The sequence below is a fragment of the Alosa sapidissima genome, chromosome 3 (assembly GCF_018492685.1).
Source record: "Alosa sapidissima isolate fAloSap1 chromosome 3, fAloSap1.pri, whole genome shotgun sequence".
In the NCBI taxonomy this organism is placed as follows: domain Eukaryota; kingdom Metazoa; phylum Chordata; class Actinopteri; order Clupeiformes; family Clupeidae; genus Alosa; species Alosa sapidissima.
Window position 1 is genome coordinate 8886933 of NC_055959.1, and position 15000 is coordinate 8901932.

General features: G+C 47.7%; 1 protein-coding gene across 7 annotated transcripts in view; it reads left to right on the top strand.

Moving 5' to 3' along the window:
* Positions 1-15000, top strand: part of caskin1 (CASK interacting protein 1) — a 97708-nt gene that overhangs the window by 51000 nt on the left and 31708 nt on the right. For all 7 annotated transcript variants that reach the window (XM_042086471.1, XM_042086474.1, XM_042086473.1 and 4 more), the window contains exons 3-6: positions 11101-11198; positions 12271-12416; positions 14152-14247; positions 14648-14778. In XM_042086471.1, coding sequence (XP_041942405.1) covers positions 11101-11198; positions 12271-12416; positions 14152-14247; positions 14648-14778 — 471 coding nt within the window. The remainder of the gene's footprint in view (positions 1-11100; positions 11199-12270; positions 12417-14151; positions 14248-14647; positions 14779-15000) is intronic.

The following is a 15000-nucleotide window of genomic DNA, read 5'->3' on the forward strand; positions in this document are numbered from 1 at the left end:
TATGGGCTTGAGGCTTGGGTCCTGGGCCTAGTAAGCAGAGCCACGGCTCGTCGAGTCTGCCTCCCAAATGCCTGTTGGTTGATGTGTGTTTGTGCTCTGCATGACAGGGAGGAGTGTCAGAATCACAACACTTAATATGTCCCTCTGTCTCTCTCTCTTCTCTCTGTCTGTCTCTCTTTGAATTATGCCTCTCTCCCTCACACACCATGATCTAGGTTTTTACTTGTTTGTTTTGTCTCATTCCCTCTATTATATAGTTATAGGCATAGTTATGTTGTAATGAAATACATATTACTATAAACATTATCATGCATTCAACATTGCACAGACTAGAGTGTGACAGTGTTACTGGGCCCATGTGGGTGGGCATGGCGTGTGTGTCTTGAGTGAGGTGAGCTGCCAGTGAGGTGGTCAGACAGCTGGATCCCTGGCTCTGGCTGGCCGGGTGTTCCACTGGAGAGATTAACTAGCTTAATGAGGGGACAAGCGGGTGCACAACTTAAGACCTTCCTTTCTCTCTCACTCTCTCTTCCCCTTTTTGTCTGTCTCTGCCTCTCAATCTCTCTCATTCTGTCTTTTACTCTCTCTCACTCTCTCCATCTCTCTTTTTCTCTCACTCCCTTTCTCTGTCCTCCTGCTGGCAAACATTCTCTCTGTCAGATGTGTGTGTGTGTGCTCTCTCTGTGCCCACCCCCACTCCCCACCTCCTCTCTGTGTATCTGTGATGAGTTGCGGAGCTGCTCTGTACTCTTTTGCTTAGTTGCTTACTCACTGGGAGGAGGTCACCAGGCCATTGGTGCAGAGGGAGTTCCACAGGCACTTTCTTTTCCTTTTTCAGGCTGCACAGACAGAGGAGAAATAACTACTGTACAAAATAATATTTGCTAAAAATAAGGGTGTTTGAATTACACTAATTTACACTGTGTGTCTTAGTAGCATCTCCTTATGTTGTGAGGGGATTTTTGAGCACAAACCATTACCAATGGCAAAGACGTATCAACTAGTGGGGACTAATAAAGACAGGAAATAGAAACAAGGAAGTGAGAATTAATCTCTGGGTTGAGTATCCTGCTTCCAAAACCCCATAAGCAGCCTCTGTCCCAGTTGTGATTTGTTGGGAGGGGGTGGAAATCCCTGAATGCCTGGCTAAATCTGTGTCTGCTCATGTAATCCTGCCACCACTGACCTGCTACCCTTCTGTTGGTCAGGCCACGTTTGGGTCACAGGAAGGGGGCTGGTTACTTGGACAGTTGCCAACTCAGAGAGAGAGAGAGAGAGAGAGAGAGAGAGAGAGAGAGACAAAGAGAGACCAGGCTCTGTTTCTCTCCCTGGTGACATATTCTTGGGAGACACAAAGACATGTGACCCATGCACTCAATTCTGACTCCTTGTTAGGCAGGGTGGCAGAATTGGTTAGGTTTTGTGGGCACACAAACAAAATGTGGTGCATAGAAGTGAGAGAAAATAAGATAGAGACATATGGAGAAACCGAGAGAAAATTGTAAGAGAATGGAGGATGAGAAAGGATTGTGGATAACAAGAAACTGAAAGAAAAGGCAGAAGCAGAAAGAGAAAAGGGCCTGCTAACTTTGTAGCGTGGAATGTTAGAGAGTGAATGTCAGTTAGCTAGCAGCTTTAGCTAATTTATTAGCATGCCATGCAGATCTGCCTGCTGTGACACTGAAGCCTGTTGACATTGTCAGGACAGGATTGAGCTTGTCAGCTCTCTGCCAATCAGAACAGAAGCAGCAACACAGGCCCGCCTCCTCCTGGTTGCAGTGAGAGAGTGTGACGAAGCAAAGCGACAGGGCCATTACTCTTGTCTCTAGAGGCACATCACTGGCGCCTCAGGCTCTGCCTCTCATACACACACACACACATTCACATACACACACACACACACACACACACACACACACATTCACGTACACACACACACACACACACACACACACACACACATTCACATACACACACACACACACATACACACACACACACACACACACACACACACACACACACACACACACACACACAGATCAGATATTCACCAATGCTTTTTGCAGTTTCTTATTTCTTATATATTCACAGTCACACATACACGCACACACATCCTGACATAATACTCAATCTGACAAATATAAATGCTTTCACTTTCAGACAAACACACGCACAAAGAGACAAAGACCAAAACACACAAACACGCAACATCTCAGGGCAACCATCTCTTTACCACCATTAACCGATCATCACCCATCAAAGCGCTCGCTCTCGATTGTCTCTCCCTCCTCCGCTATGCCATTTCTCTCGCCATCCGCAAATAGCCTGGTGAAAAGCGATGGTGACTTCAGGCCCGGGCCCTATCGATCACTGCCATCGAACAATGCCCGCATTCATCCTCTCCAGAGCCTAGTGCTCCCGGGCACAAAGAGGAAACAGGAGTCGTAACTCTAAACCCTGCACGCCCAGGCTAGGCGAGACGAGGCTCTCTCTCACTGCGTGTTGTTGTTGTGTCCAACATGTCCACCTCCTCCGCTGCAGGAGATGGGAGATCTCATTTGAAATCAGGCCGCAGATAAATGGATTCCAGTTTAATTCCTCTACCTGTGAACGCCAGGTTGCATTAGGTCAGGGAGATGAGCTGATTACATTTACATGTATTCATTTGCAGACTTACAGCAGTAGAATAACATATGAGATACACCGCAGAGGAGACCTTAGCTGGGAATTACCATCTGTATCTGTCAATACTTCCACGCTACAAAGTTAGCAGGTCCTTTTCTCCTTTTGCTTTTGCCTTTTCTTTCAGTTTGTTACCTACAATCTGTCACTACTAGTACTATAGGATAGGAGTGTCTACATTAGAAGCACTAGTCAAAGTGTGGTAGGAGGAGAAAGTGGTAGATGGAGGAGGCAGAGGAGGGAAGAGAGGGAGGAGGAGAGGAGGGAAGAGAGGGAGGAGAAGAGGAGGGAAGAGAGGGAGGAGGAGAGGAGGGAAGAGAGGAAGGAGAAGAGGAGGGAAGAGAGAGATGGAGAGGAGGGAAGAGAGGGAGGAGGAGAGGAGGGAAGAGAGAGATGGAGAGGAGGGAAGAGAGGGGAGGAGGGAGAGGAGGGAAGAGAGAGATGGAGAGGAGGGGAAGAGAGGGAGGAGGAGAGGAGGGAAGAGAGGGAGGAGAAGAGGAGGGAGGTAGAGGAGGGAAGAGGTTACAGGAGAGGCCTACAGCTGATGGCCTGTACTGTAGTCTGCATGGAGGGGGGCAGGGTGGGGTGGTGGGAGAGGGGGCACAGGGAGATGGATGTGGGTGCAGTGGTGTGGCTGGGCACAGAGGAGGTAGGAGTGCCAAGGCCAATAGCACTAGCGGAAGAGGTGGGGCCGTGCCGCCCCTGTAGTGCGGTGTGAGACAATGGCACCGCGGCGGTGCCTCCAACAAAAACAAAAACAGTCCCACTCCAGCCAGCCCTCCCACTTGACTCTGTGTTTACTGGCACGGCTTCCTCTGAGGAGAGAGAGGGATGAAAGGGAGGGATGAGAAAGAAAGAGAGAATGGAGGGAGGGAGAGAGAGAGCGAGAGAGAGAGGGAGAGGGAGGGAGAGAGATGGAGGGAGGGAGACAGAGTAGGCCAGAAATCTGTTTAGATAGATAGATAGATAGATAGATAGATAGATAGATACTTTATTGATCCCCAAGGGGAAATTCAAGTTTAAGTGATGTCCCGGTGCTGAGCATGTTTGTGTGTGTGTGTGTGTGTGTGTGTGTGTGTGTGTGTGTGTGTGTGTGTGTGTGTGTGTTGTGTGTGTGTGTGTGTGTGTGTGTGTGTGTGTGTGTGTGTGTGTGTGTGTGTGTGTGTGTGTATACATGTAGATGTACACTGAGCCATCATGTGTGTGAGTGTGTGTGTGCATCCTGCACATTCTAGTCTACACATAGCAGATGGGGTCTTTTGCATCTGTGTTCATTTGAACGTAGCAACATGTGCATACGTCACCTCATAGATCCTACAGGTGCTGCAATAGATACAGGCCTGTATGTAGTTTGTGTGTGTTTGTGGGGGGGGGGGGGGGGGGGGGGTATAATTGTGTGTATGGGGGGGTGGGGGCGGGGGGGGTTTGTGTGGTGTTGTGTGTCTGTGTATAGTTTTGTGTGTTGCGTGTGTGTGTGTGTGTATGTGTGTGTGTGTGTGTGTGTGTGTGTGTGTGTGTCTGCGTGTGTGTGTGTGTGTGTGAGCATGGGTGTGTGTGCATGGGTGTGTGTCAGGTGTGGAGGGCAGATAGGCTGTGCTGACAGTAATCCCCAGTGGCAGCCCCTTGACAGTAATCCCCAGTGGCAGCCCCTGGTGTGTGTTTGTCTGTGAACACAAAGCACAGTGCTGGAGCTGTGGACGTAGCAGCGTAGTAAAGCCTGATTTAAGGTGATGTCCCCATACAGAGGGAAGAGCGAGGAGAGGGCCGCTGGTTATGGTTAGCACATGACAGTTACCCCTTCAAGCCAGACAGAAACACACACACACACACACACACACACACACACACACACACACACACACACACACATACACACACACACACACACACACACACACACACACACACACATGAACTAGTGACGTCTGACTCATTTCATGCATTCCTTTATCTACCCAATTGAAACATTATTACACACAAATATACACCATAGAGTGCACACGCTTGTTCTGGAAATAGCACAACACCCCTTAATATATAGACATGCATGTGCTAGGAGACAAAGATGGGGCTCACGTCATAATGATTGTGTCGGGTGCCGGCGGTGTAATGATTGCCCTGTGAGTCAGGAAGCTGTGGCTGGCGAAATAGAAAGCTTTCAGAGGATTGGAAGATAAGCTCTGTGTATCTGAAATGAGCTAAGAGTCAGGAACATTCCGGCATGCGCGCCATCTGCCACTGGTTCTTGTGGAGAGTCCGTAATCTCACTTTGCGATCACATACACACACACTCACACTCCGCTCCACATCAGCTAGCTGTGGGGTCTACTGCACCAAAGTCATGTTCGTGGGCCAAACTGGAGACCTCATTTAAGAGCCTGCTACTGGAATCATAGCAGTGTAGCAATGGAGGCTAGTAACTGATAGAAAATAAAGGGGATTTGGTACAGGTTCTTGTTTGTGCAAATGGATGCGATAGTATGGTGGTGGTGGTGTGTGTGTGTATGTGTATGTGTGTGTGTGTCTGTGTGTGTGTGTGTGTGTGTGAGAAAGAGAGGGTTGGTGGAACGTCAAGTGCATTTGATTGTGTATGTGTGAATGTGTATATGTGCTGTGTGCAAAATTCCACAGACATTGCTGATATTTTGGGCTGATACTTATCCAATCTGTGAGAAACTTTCACTGTCCAACCTCCACTCTTAGGACACCCACATACCGCACATCAAGTAAATATTATTGCGTGTTTGCATTCGGGACTCGCTTAAGGCAATCAAATGTCTCTGACTGTGTAAACACCAGGGACCATTGAAAGTAATGTCATGGCATTTTACAACAGTAGCTCAGCAGCTGCTGACTGTGTAGAGCCCAATAACAGAATTGCATTCTGCTAGAGCATTAACCGATTCATCACACTCTCTGGGTCGATTGCTAATGTTTTAATTATTGAGGCCAAATTAGCTCTGTTAATTATGACTTTTCATTAGGCAATGTGCTTCAAGTGTGTTTTTCTAGCCGAAACCCATATTGTGCTGAGCTCATCATTTCTTTTCTCTTAATTGCAATCTACTAAATGGCCCTCTGTTGCTGTCAGTCAAAAAATATGGTTATTTCAAGGTAGGAAGGATGAAAAATGCCAATAACTATAAAATAGAGCCCCACCCTTAAATATGATGCGTGTGAAATGTCAGGAGTGTTTGGCTCTGCCAAACTCTTGACAATATAAACCTGTTCAATGTTTATTCTAGAAATCAAGACATTTTTAGCTTAAACTAAACGCATCTGTTGGACGGCCTTGCAGGTTGTCATGAGTAATTGTAATGTTGAACAGTTTATTGGCACAGAAACATCTTAACCCCTGAAATCCAGCATGGCGTAAGAAGCAGCATTGGGGATGGCGATGATTCCATCTCCTCTTTCACCTGTTTCCTCAGCATTGCGAAGATAAGCAGACATCTTGTGATGATAGATTTATGTGATCATAGGAAGAGGGTTTAATGTTCTGCTTAATCTGAAATTGTTCCATTAAAATGACTGCCGTAAAGCCGCCCCGGAGCTAGCTGCGATATGATTTATGAAACTGTCGTTATTTCATCTCTGTCAAGCCCCCACCCCTCCCTCTTCTATTAGCTGAGCAATGGAGAAATGTGCGAAATGTGCGGCACTCACTGTTTGAATTAGAATATATGAGATGGGTAGATTGTGTTCCGTGCATTTTGCACGGTGGCAGGAGATATTGCTTCCACAGAGTTGTGCGGCGTGGTGCAGAGAGGATTGTGGAGCTCCCTCCGCCCATCCGTGACACACAGCTGAACACGCCAGATAAGACCTACAATCGAAACGATTCGGCCACATCGGTAGAATCATCTGTGATCGTGCACTCCTAGGAAAGTTGGTATCATGATGAACTGTATCCACCTATCAGAGCATGGCTCTGAGTATGGCGGCCTATAAGAACACACTTTAATTGGTTGCTGGGCTAGGCCCAATAAATACACTTTGATTGCTTTTTTTTTGCTGACAGTGCGCTCTGAGGGTTTAAGGTCTTATGAGGATAAAACAAGGATACCACATCATTTTACTCTTTTAGAAATAGCAAAAGGAACAGATGTTTGTAAATAAACATCAGGTCAGCTAAGGGTAATTCTTATGCACTAAAAGGAACGTGGGTTGGTTAGGCCATCGGGAGACAGGTTAGTTTTACCCCTACTGATGATGTGTTGTTGCAATGGTAATCCTGCTCAGTAGGCCTATGAGAGGAACCGCACCTACAGTATTTGCTGTAAATTGTCTAAGCAAGCACATTCTCATCTTCATCCATGTCTGATGACATTGCATACATATGGCATGATTTAGGAAGTGTTTTCCTGTCTACTGACAGGTTTGTATCATTTTCAGTGAAACACTCTCCTCCCAAGTACGAGCACTTATGCTAAATGATCTCCTAATTATCATCCCCCCAACAGTCCCAGCATCCCAGGAGCACACTTGTTAAATTATTCAGCTTTTTCAGCTCCGAGAGTAGAAAGCACACCTGATTGCCTCCTGTTAGGCCTGCTGAAGAGCTGATCTATCCAGCAGCCTGCTGTAATTGTGTTTGCAGCAAATTCCATTTTTTGGGGTGGGGGTGTAGGTGGCTGGGGGTGTAAGGGGTGTTCATCGGGTTGGCTGAACAGACGAGAGGGAGAGATCCACATTCTGTTGAGACGTGAGACTGGAACTGCAACCTGCTGGGATACACACACACACACACACACACACACACACACACACACATCCCCTTGTTATCATTATTATTTAAATGTGAAATGAAAGAAAATAATTAGGGTGCTAGCCGTGCAGGTGCTTATGATATCCGGTGTTGTGGATAGGAACGAGGTCGGAAAGACAATAGGGTCGACCCGTCTGCCCCTCCCCCCCCCCCCAGGCTGACTGCTTTTTACCTTTGATGCTGAGGATGAGCAAGTTGCTTGTGATGAAGAGGGGAAAGATAGAGACGGAGGAAGAGAGGGCGACAGAAAGGGGTGAGATCCCCTACATCAGTGGGGAGAGGTCTGAGGGGGGAGATCCCTTATTAGAAGAAGTAGGTCAGCTGTGCTTCTGTGTCTGTGTGTGAGAGAGGGAGAGAGAGAAAGATAGAGATGGGGGCATAGAGTTTACCTCCATCTTTTCACTGCAGTGACAGAGAGGAGCTAGAGTTGAGGCATCCCACATCTGTGGTGGAATCTCTCCACCCCCTCTCAGCCTCTCTCCCTCTGCGTCGGTGGACCCAAGGCTGGGAGCCCTATGAATATTGCATGCTGTGTGATTTTTTACCACTTGACTGGGGAACAGGGCTGGTGTTCCCTGGCTTGCCCCTGACCCCACCCCCACCCCCCTTCACTCCTCCCTCCCTCCCTCCCTCCCTCCCTCATATCCCCCTCTCCCTTTCTCTCCTCGCATCCCTCCGTCTTTATCGCTAGTCCATTTATTGCACAGGCTCTGTGTTGCCCCTACTGACGACTCCTCTGCCCAGCGCTCCTCTAATGCCAGCTGAATAAAACTGGCAAGGGGGGGTCAGATAGGGTTCTTCTGCCGTGACGTTTAGTATTCAGCTGCTGCCCCTGCACTCAGCGCCCCCCACCCCCCCTCCCGGCTGCATGCCCACAGTGGCACTGATAGCAAGGCCTTTGCATCGTATCCATGGTTACAGCACAGTGCCGCGGCCAATCACTGCGAGCGAGCCTCAGCTGCAAAGGAACCAATGGAAGGATTTTTTTTTTTTTTTTCGGTTGTCGTCTGCTTCCTAACCTCTTTATCTGTCCACGGCCAAGGCGTGATGGGCATTGCCAGAGTGGACTGTGCTAACGCAGCATACAACAGGCAGCTCGCAGAAACACACTGATCAATCTGATGCTTTAGCTATTACACTGAAAGACAGACATACGCCGATGCTTTATTACAAAGAGAGACACACAGGATGTAATAAATAATGCAAGACAAACAGACGGCTCAACTCACACTGGTCTGTGGGTTAGCATTGCAGGGGTAATCCCTAGTGTGTGTGTGTGTCTCTCTCTCTCTCTCTCTCTCTCTCTCTGTGTGTGTGTGTGTGTGTGTGTGTGTGTGTGTGTGTGTGTGTGTGTGTGTGTGTGTGTGTGTGTGTGTGTGTTTGTGGGGGTGGTGTGAAAATGTAAAGGGCTGCAGCTGTGAAATTCCAGCGCCTCCATGCAGCACTACCATAATGCTCAGCGCCTCCATGCAGCACTACCATAATGCTCAGCGCATCCATGCAACTGCTCTCGTAAATTGCTCTGACACACAGAGGTACAGCAGTAAACAGGCCAAATGGCTCTCATTCTCTAACTAACAATAGGCTAATAAGCCTGAGAGCCATCAAGATAAGTGGCAGGCCGTCCCTGTGAGTGTGGTTGATTTAAACAACGATGTATGTGTGGCAGCTTACGTGGTTATTCTAATGGAGACATCCGCTGGAGGCAATTACAGTCACTGTAGTAGGGAATCCGAAGGTGCACAGCAGCACTGTCCACTGTCAGACAATTGGCCAGGAGGGAAGAGCTACATTTGGTCATTTAGCAGACACTGTACACTGTGAAACAAAGATAAGGGCATTCAGTATGACCCAGTAAAGATGGAGCTGAGGTGTGTCAATGAGTTGTGTAGTAACACACTGAAAATAAATCTGTGAAAAACAAAATAGGAAAATATATTTTTAGGATTTTCATATTAACGCAATGAGGGAATTTTCCCTAAAAATATTCACATTTTTTACTGAAAATGTACTGGCTTTTTAAGTTTTCTTTTTAATAGATTTTTAAAGATAGTGTATTGAACCCCATGACCTTGATGTTAGTGCTGTGGTCTACCAGCTGAGCTACAAGGGCGCCGATGTGTCAATCATGTTGGGCATAAACCAGCGAGCATCTCCTGCGTGTGTGTGCAGGGGGGTGTGGCTTTGGAAGCGTGAGAGGGAATGAGGAAGAGTTGGGGGGGTGGGGGGGTGGGGTGGACGACGTGGGTTACCTGTCAAATGTGATTTCAGAGAGGAAGTGCCCCGAGGCTGTGCTGCATTCCGCACGCCCTCTCTCTCTCTCTCTCTCTCTCTCTCTCTCTCTCTCTCTCTCTCTCTCTCTCTCTCTCTCTCTCTCTCTCTATTCCCCTCTCTCTCTCACACACACACACAAACACACACACACAACCTACAGTAGGCCGCCTGCTACCAGTATCAAACCCCAGAGCCATTGTCATGTTACTCATGTGTTTATTCTGTCCTCCTGTGATAGTACACATGTGTGTTCATTTGCCTTCTCAGTCACTCTATGTGGATGTGTACTTGTAGGTCTGAGAAGCAGCAGGTGCTGTGTGTGTGTGTGTGTGTGTGTGTGTTACCGTCTCACCACAGGACCCTGTCCAGAGCATTCAGCTCCATCACCACCGCCACCGCCATCTCTCTCAGGCCTCTCCTGCTTGCCACCAAATTGCCTCTCCATATCAAACACTGGGAATTGAATTGCATTGCGTGGCCCGGCCGTTCCAGCCACGCTGAATTTAAAAAACTGTTTGCTCAGCCCCACTTGGAATAGTCAATGCTACGGTCTGGATTCCACCACCATCTTCCCCCCTATCCACCCACTCGCCCGCCCGCCCCCCAGTAACATCCAGAGCAATCTGTTCCCTCTCCACTCACCATGTGCTGTATATGGAGTGTCCTGCAAAGTGGATGAATTTGTCAAGCAGGTGCTCTTAATCCCCTGCAGGTCACTGTTTCAGATCCCTGTTCGCTAAATCCCATTGTGATGTTAAGCTGGCGGCTCCATTATTTATGACATGGATTGGGGATGGGATGGGATGTGATGTGCTGGCAGCCCTGGGGGGGGGGGGGGACTATGGGAGGGATGGGGGTCAGGGAGGGGATTGCTGGCTATATATATTCCAGCATTAGCCATGGGGCTGGGGCAGGCAGTCTTAATCACAAAATCGGCAAAAATCACTCTAGCTAAAAACGGGGATCACTTTCAGAGCGATTTTGAGAGCGATAGAAAGCTGACAGCCAAGCAGAATCCATCGTTGGTCAGTGTGGATGCTTTTAAAGTTATCGTTGTAGTTATAGTTATCTTTATAGTTATCGACCCTGGTGTGAACGGCCCTTCATGAGGGGAGATATAGCATAGATTTAGGTTTTTAGGTTTGTGTGTCAGTGTGTTTTGGTATATACTGTATCACAGAGGGAGCATTTAAACACTGAAACAGAGCCTCATGCTTTTGAGTTTCATGGGTGCATGAGGCCATTTTGGGGTGTGTGTGTGTGTGTGTGTGTGTGTGTGTGTGTGTGTCTGTGTGCACGTTTATATGTTTGAGGGTCTTTTATAATCCACTATTGCTGACTTGTGTGTGTGCTTGTTTGTGTGTGTTGAACAGGTTCTCTCCACTGCACCATGCGGCTCTCAATGGGAACATGGAGCTCATCTCCATCCTGCTGGACTCCCAGGCTATGGTGGACATCAGGGACCAGAAGGGTGAGTTAACCCCAGGCTCACCCACGCCCTCAGGATCAGGACACGCTGCATGGTGAACTCTATCTGGACTGGTTCAGACTGCAGTATTAATTCACATTTGCATTTATTCATTCATTTTATCCAAAGCGACTCACAGCAATAGAATAACTTTTAACCTGATTAATTCATGCTTGGAGCAGCAAATTGTTTATTCTTGGGCTCTGACACCAGTATTTGTCCTTTGTTATATTAAATGATTATCCACATGGCTTTTTACCAACAAACTATCAAAAACTGAACATTCCGATCATGTATGATTTATGGTGAGTTCGTAAAACAAGCCAGTGCGTTACATTTTAATTGTTTTGCTCATGATGGCCCATATTCTCCTAAGAAAGCAAACACTAGTAATTCATCCTGTCATGGCCAAATCTTTTCTTTAGTTTTTCTGGAGGTCTATTTTTCCATCCAAACCTTTCATCCTCAAAAGCTGAGTGCACAAAGCCATTTAAGACAAAAGATGAAATGCTCCATTTGTCACAACAAGCATGGACCACCCCACAGAGACGACTGAGTGTCCCGGCTCAGAGCTCAGCCCGGCGTCTCCGAGACAGAGGCATCGTGTCTGTGAAACGCAGCTCTGCAGTGGCGCTGAGGTCACTGTTATAAGCATCACATGGTTGGTTGCAGGCCATACAGGGTCATTTCTCACAGCCTTTACGCAGTGTGGGGCTAATATCCCATTGAAATGACCTCGTATGAGTATGACTGCAGTTGGACGGTGTCACTGAACCATTTAAAGGGGAAAGGGAAGCTCCCCAGTCCACACCAACACAGCTCTGGGGATCAGGGGTCAGTCAGATGAACATCTGGTCGTAGATGCTGTATCACTTGATGTTGGAGGGATGCTGAGAGATGCTAAGAGGAAACAAAATGTCTATTAGAGAGACCAGAACATCTCTCTCCTTCACTGTCTCTCTCTCTCTCATACACACACACACACACACACACACACACACACACACACACACACACAGAAACCTAGTCATCATCCTCCCTCATGCTTTCTCTGTGTCGTCCTCTTGCGCTGCAGGCATGCGGCCGCTGCACTACGCTGCATGGCAGGGGAAGTCGGAGCCCATGAAGATGCTGCTGAAGTCTGGATCCTCCGTCAACGGCCAGTCAGACGAGGGCCAGATCCCCCTGCACCTGGCTGCCCAGCACGGCCACTACGACGTGGTGAGTACCCCCGTCACCATCTCGCCCCGCGTTTTAAAGGACGCTACAAGAAATGGGAGCTTCTGCATCACTAGGTTATGCACACAGTTTAAACCTGCACCTGTGTGTATTTGGGGGGAATATAGGTTAGAGAGAGTTTATTTATGTTGGAAGTAATTAACTACCAGTATATGTAAGGGACATGAACTCAGAGGCTATACTCTATATGAACTACAGTTTGTGTACTGTTGTTGGTACATGAGAATAATGGATGTTCACACTCAATGGCACAAGAGAATAATGGTTGTTCAATAGCATCTACATAAAGCATACAGTACATACAGTACACCTTAGTCATTTGATCAGTTTAAGTTATTATATTATCATTATAAATTATATTAACTAATGCCAGAGTTAATGCCACTGTGTGGATGGATTCTTCATAAAAAAAGAATTGCTATAATATAACACCTTACTGTGCTGTGAGGACAGAATGCCCCCTCCGAAAGTACAGATGCTCAACAACTAAAATGGGCTCTGAAATATGTATTTATTGTGAAAAGATACATCCTGATTTGTTGTAAAATCATTAAAAAAAAGCGAATGAAACGATAGGCACAATGCAGATGATCATGTCCATTACCCAAGCTTCCACAGTGTTTGAAACAGAACAAAAAGTGCTTACTCACATTGGCTGCACAAGGAGGGAAAAGTGCTGCTCTCTGAATGTTCTGGAAGTCTGGCTGAAACCCCTTATCTGTGAAAGAGATTTGTGATGGAAGAGGTCTCAGTACTGCACTGCAGAGAGACAGAGAGGGAGAGAGAGAGAAATAGAGGAAAGGAAATAGAGGGGTGAAGAGAGAGTTATACGAGACGATGAGAAAGAGAGAGAGTAATTATAGAGAGGAAGCAAGAGGACGAGGGAGTCAATGGGGTGACTAAGAGAGAGAGAGAGAGAGAGAGAGAGAGAGAGAGAGAGGTGGGGGACAAGAAAAACTAAGTGGAGGAAATAAGGAAAGAACTCCGTTAGCCTCAGGCGCCTGGCCTCTCGACACACATGGCTGCACTGTCCATCTGCACTGGGCAGCCTGCCTCTGCCACTGTGGGCTTGCCCCTGCGAGGCCCAGGACATGCGCCCTGACGGATGAAAGGTGACAGACACCCCCACCTCCACCCCTCACCCAAGCTAGCATCTCTGAGCTCCTCCGGAAAATGTCAGTCGCCTCAGTTTCTCCTCAGATGTGGACGTGGCTCCTGAAAGTCACCGTGCGTCGTCCCCTTACAGTACGTCACGGCCCCGTCGTCTCTTTAATGATGTATAGCTATTGATTTGCGCTGGCCTATTCAGCTCCTTTTCTTGTGCGCGAGCAGTCTTTTGATCTAGGGGCCTGGTGGCATTTAAGGTGTGTCTGGGAGCTGAGCGATCTCGAATAGAAATAGAATAATTTATTTGATACAACGGGAGAGTGGACCAGGCGAGGTTGAACTTTGAAGTCCATGGAAAAAAAAATCTTTGCCGAACTCTCTGAACTCTGAATGCCCCTACTGACCTTGGATGGTGCAAGTTGTAGATGAAGAATATGAGATTTGGAATACAAGACTGCATGTTATTTTGAAGTCATAAAGAGAGGCCCTGCCTGTATGCTGTAGGATGTTCTGTAATCAGGGTAGATGGCTGAATGGTCTGAGTATTATTGGATGTGATGTATCCGTCGGACATGGAGTAATGCTCAGTGATTTCTGCTTCCTTCATCAGTCGGAGATGCTGTTACAGCACCAGTCTAACCCCTGTATAGTGGACAACGCTGGGAAGACACCGCTGGACTTGGCCTGCGAGTTTGGCAGAGTCGGGGTAAGTCAGAGCCAGGACACAACAGAAAGTAGCAAAATCTACACAACATTTCATTATGGTTATGATATTTAGCTGACACTGTTGTCCAGTTACATGTAAAAGGGACAGAACAGCACAATGTAATACATAACATTGGTTGAGTTGAACAAACCATGATTGAACAATATCATGTAATTATGCTATACTGTAACAACCTAGTATAGCACAATTACAGTAATTCAGTGGTTGTAATTCCACCAGGCAAAGCATACCACTGTCCTTAATGCGTGTATCTGTATGTGTGTGTGCGTGTATACGTGTGCGTGTGTGTGTGTGTGTGTGTGTGTGTGTGTGTGTGCGTGTGTGTGTGCGTGTATACGTGTGTGTGTGTGTGTGTGTGTGTGTTTGCCTTGCCCTGTAGGTGGTCCAGCTGCTGCTCAGCAGTAACATGTGCGCTGCCCTCCTGGAGCCCAAGAAAGGGGACACGACTGACCCCAACGGTACCAGCCCCCTGCACCTCGCCGCCAAGAACGGACACATCGACATCATCAGGTGAGGGGACCCCCCACTCCGCTCTGTGGCCCAGACACTGACCTAACGGAGTGCCGAGGGGGTTGGGGGAGTGGGGGTGGTTGTGGCGAGGGCTTGGGGGAGCGCACTACTCCCTGTGGCTCAAGCACAGCTCGTGGCCCTGCTATTTATAGATGCCTTTGTCTGCGGGTGTCTTTTCATAGCCCAGAGCTCTTGACGGGAGGCACAATGTCAGGTTGTTGT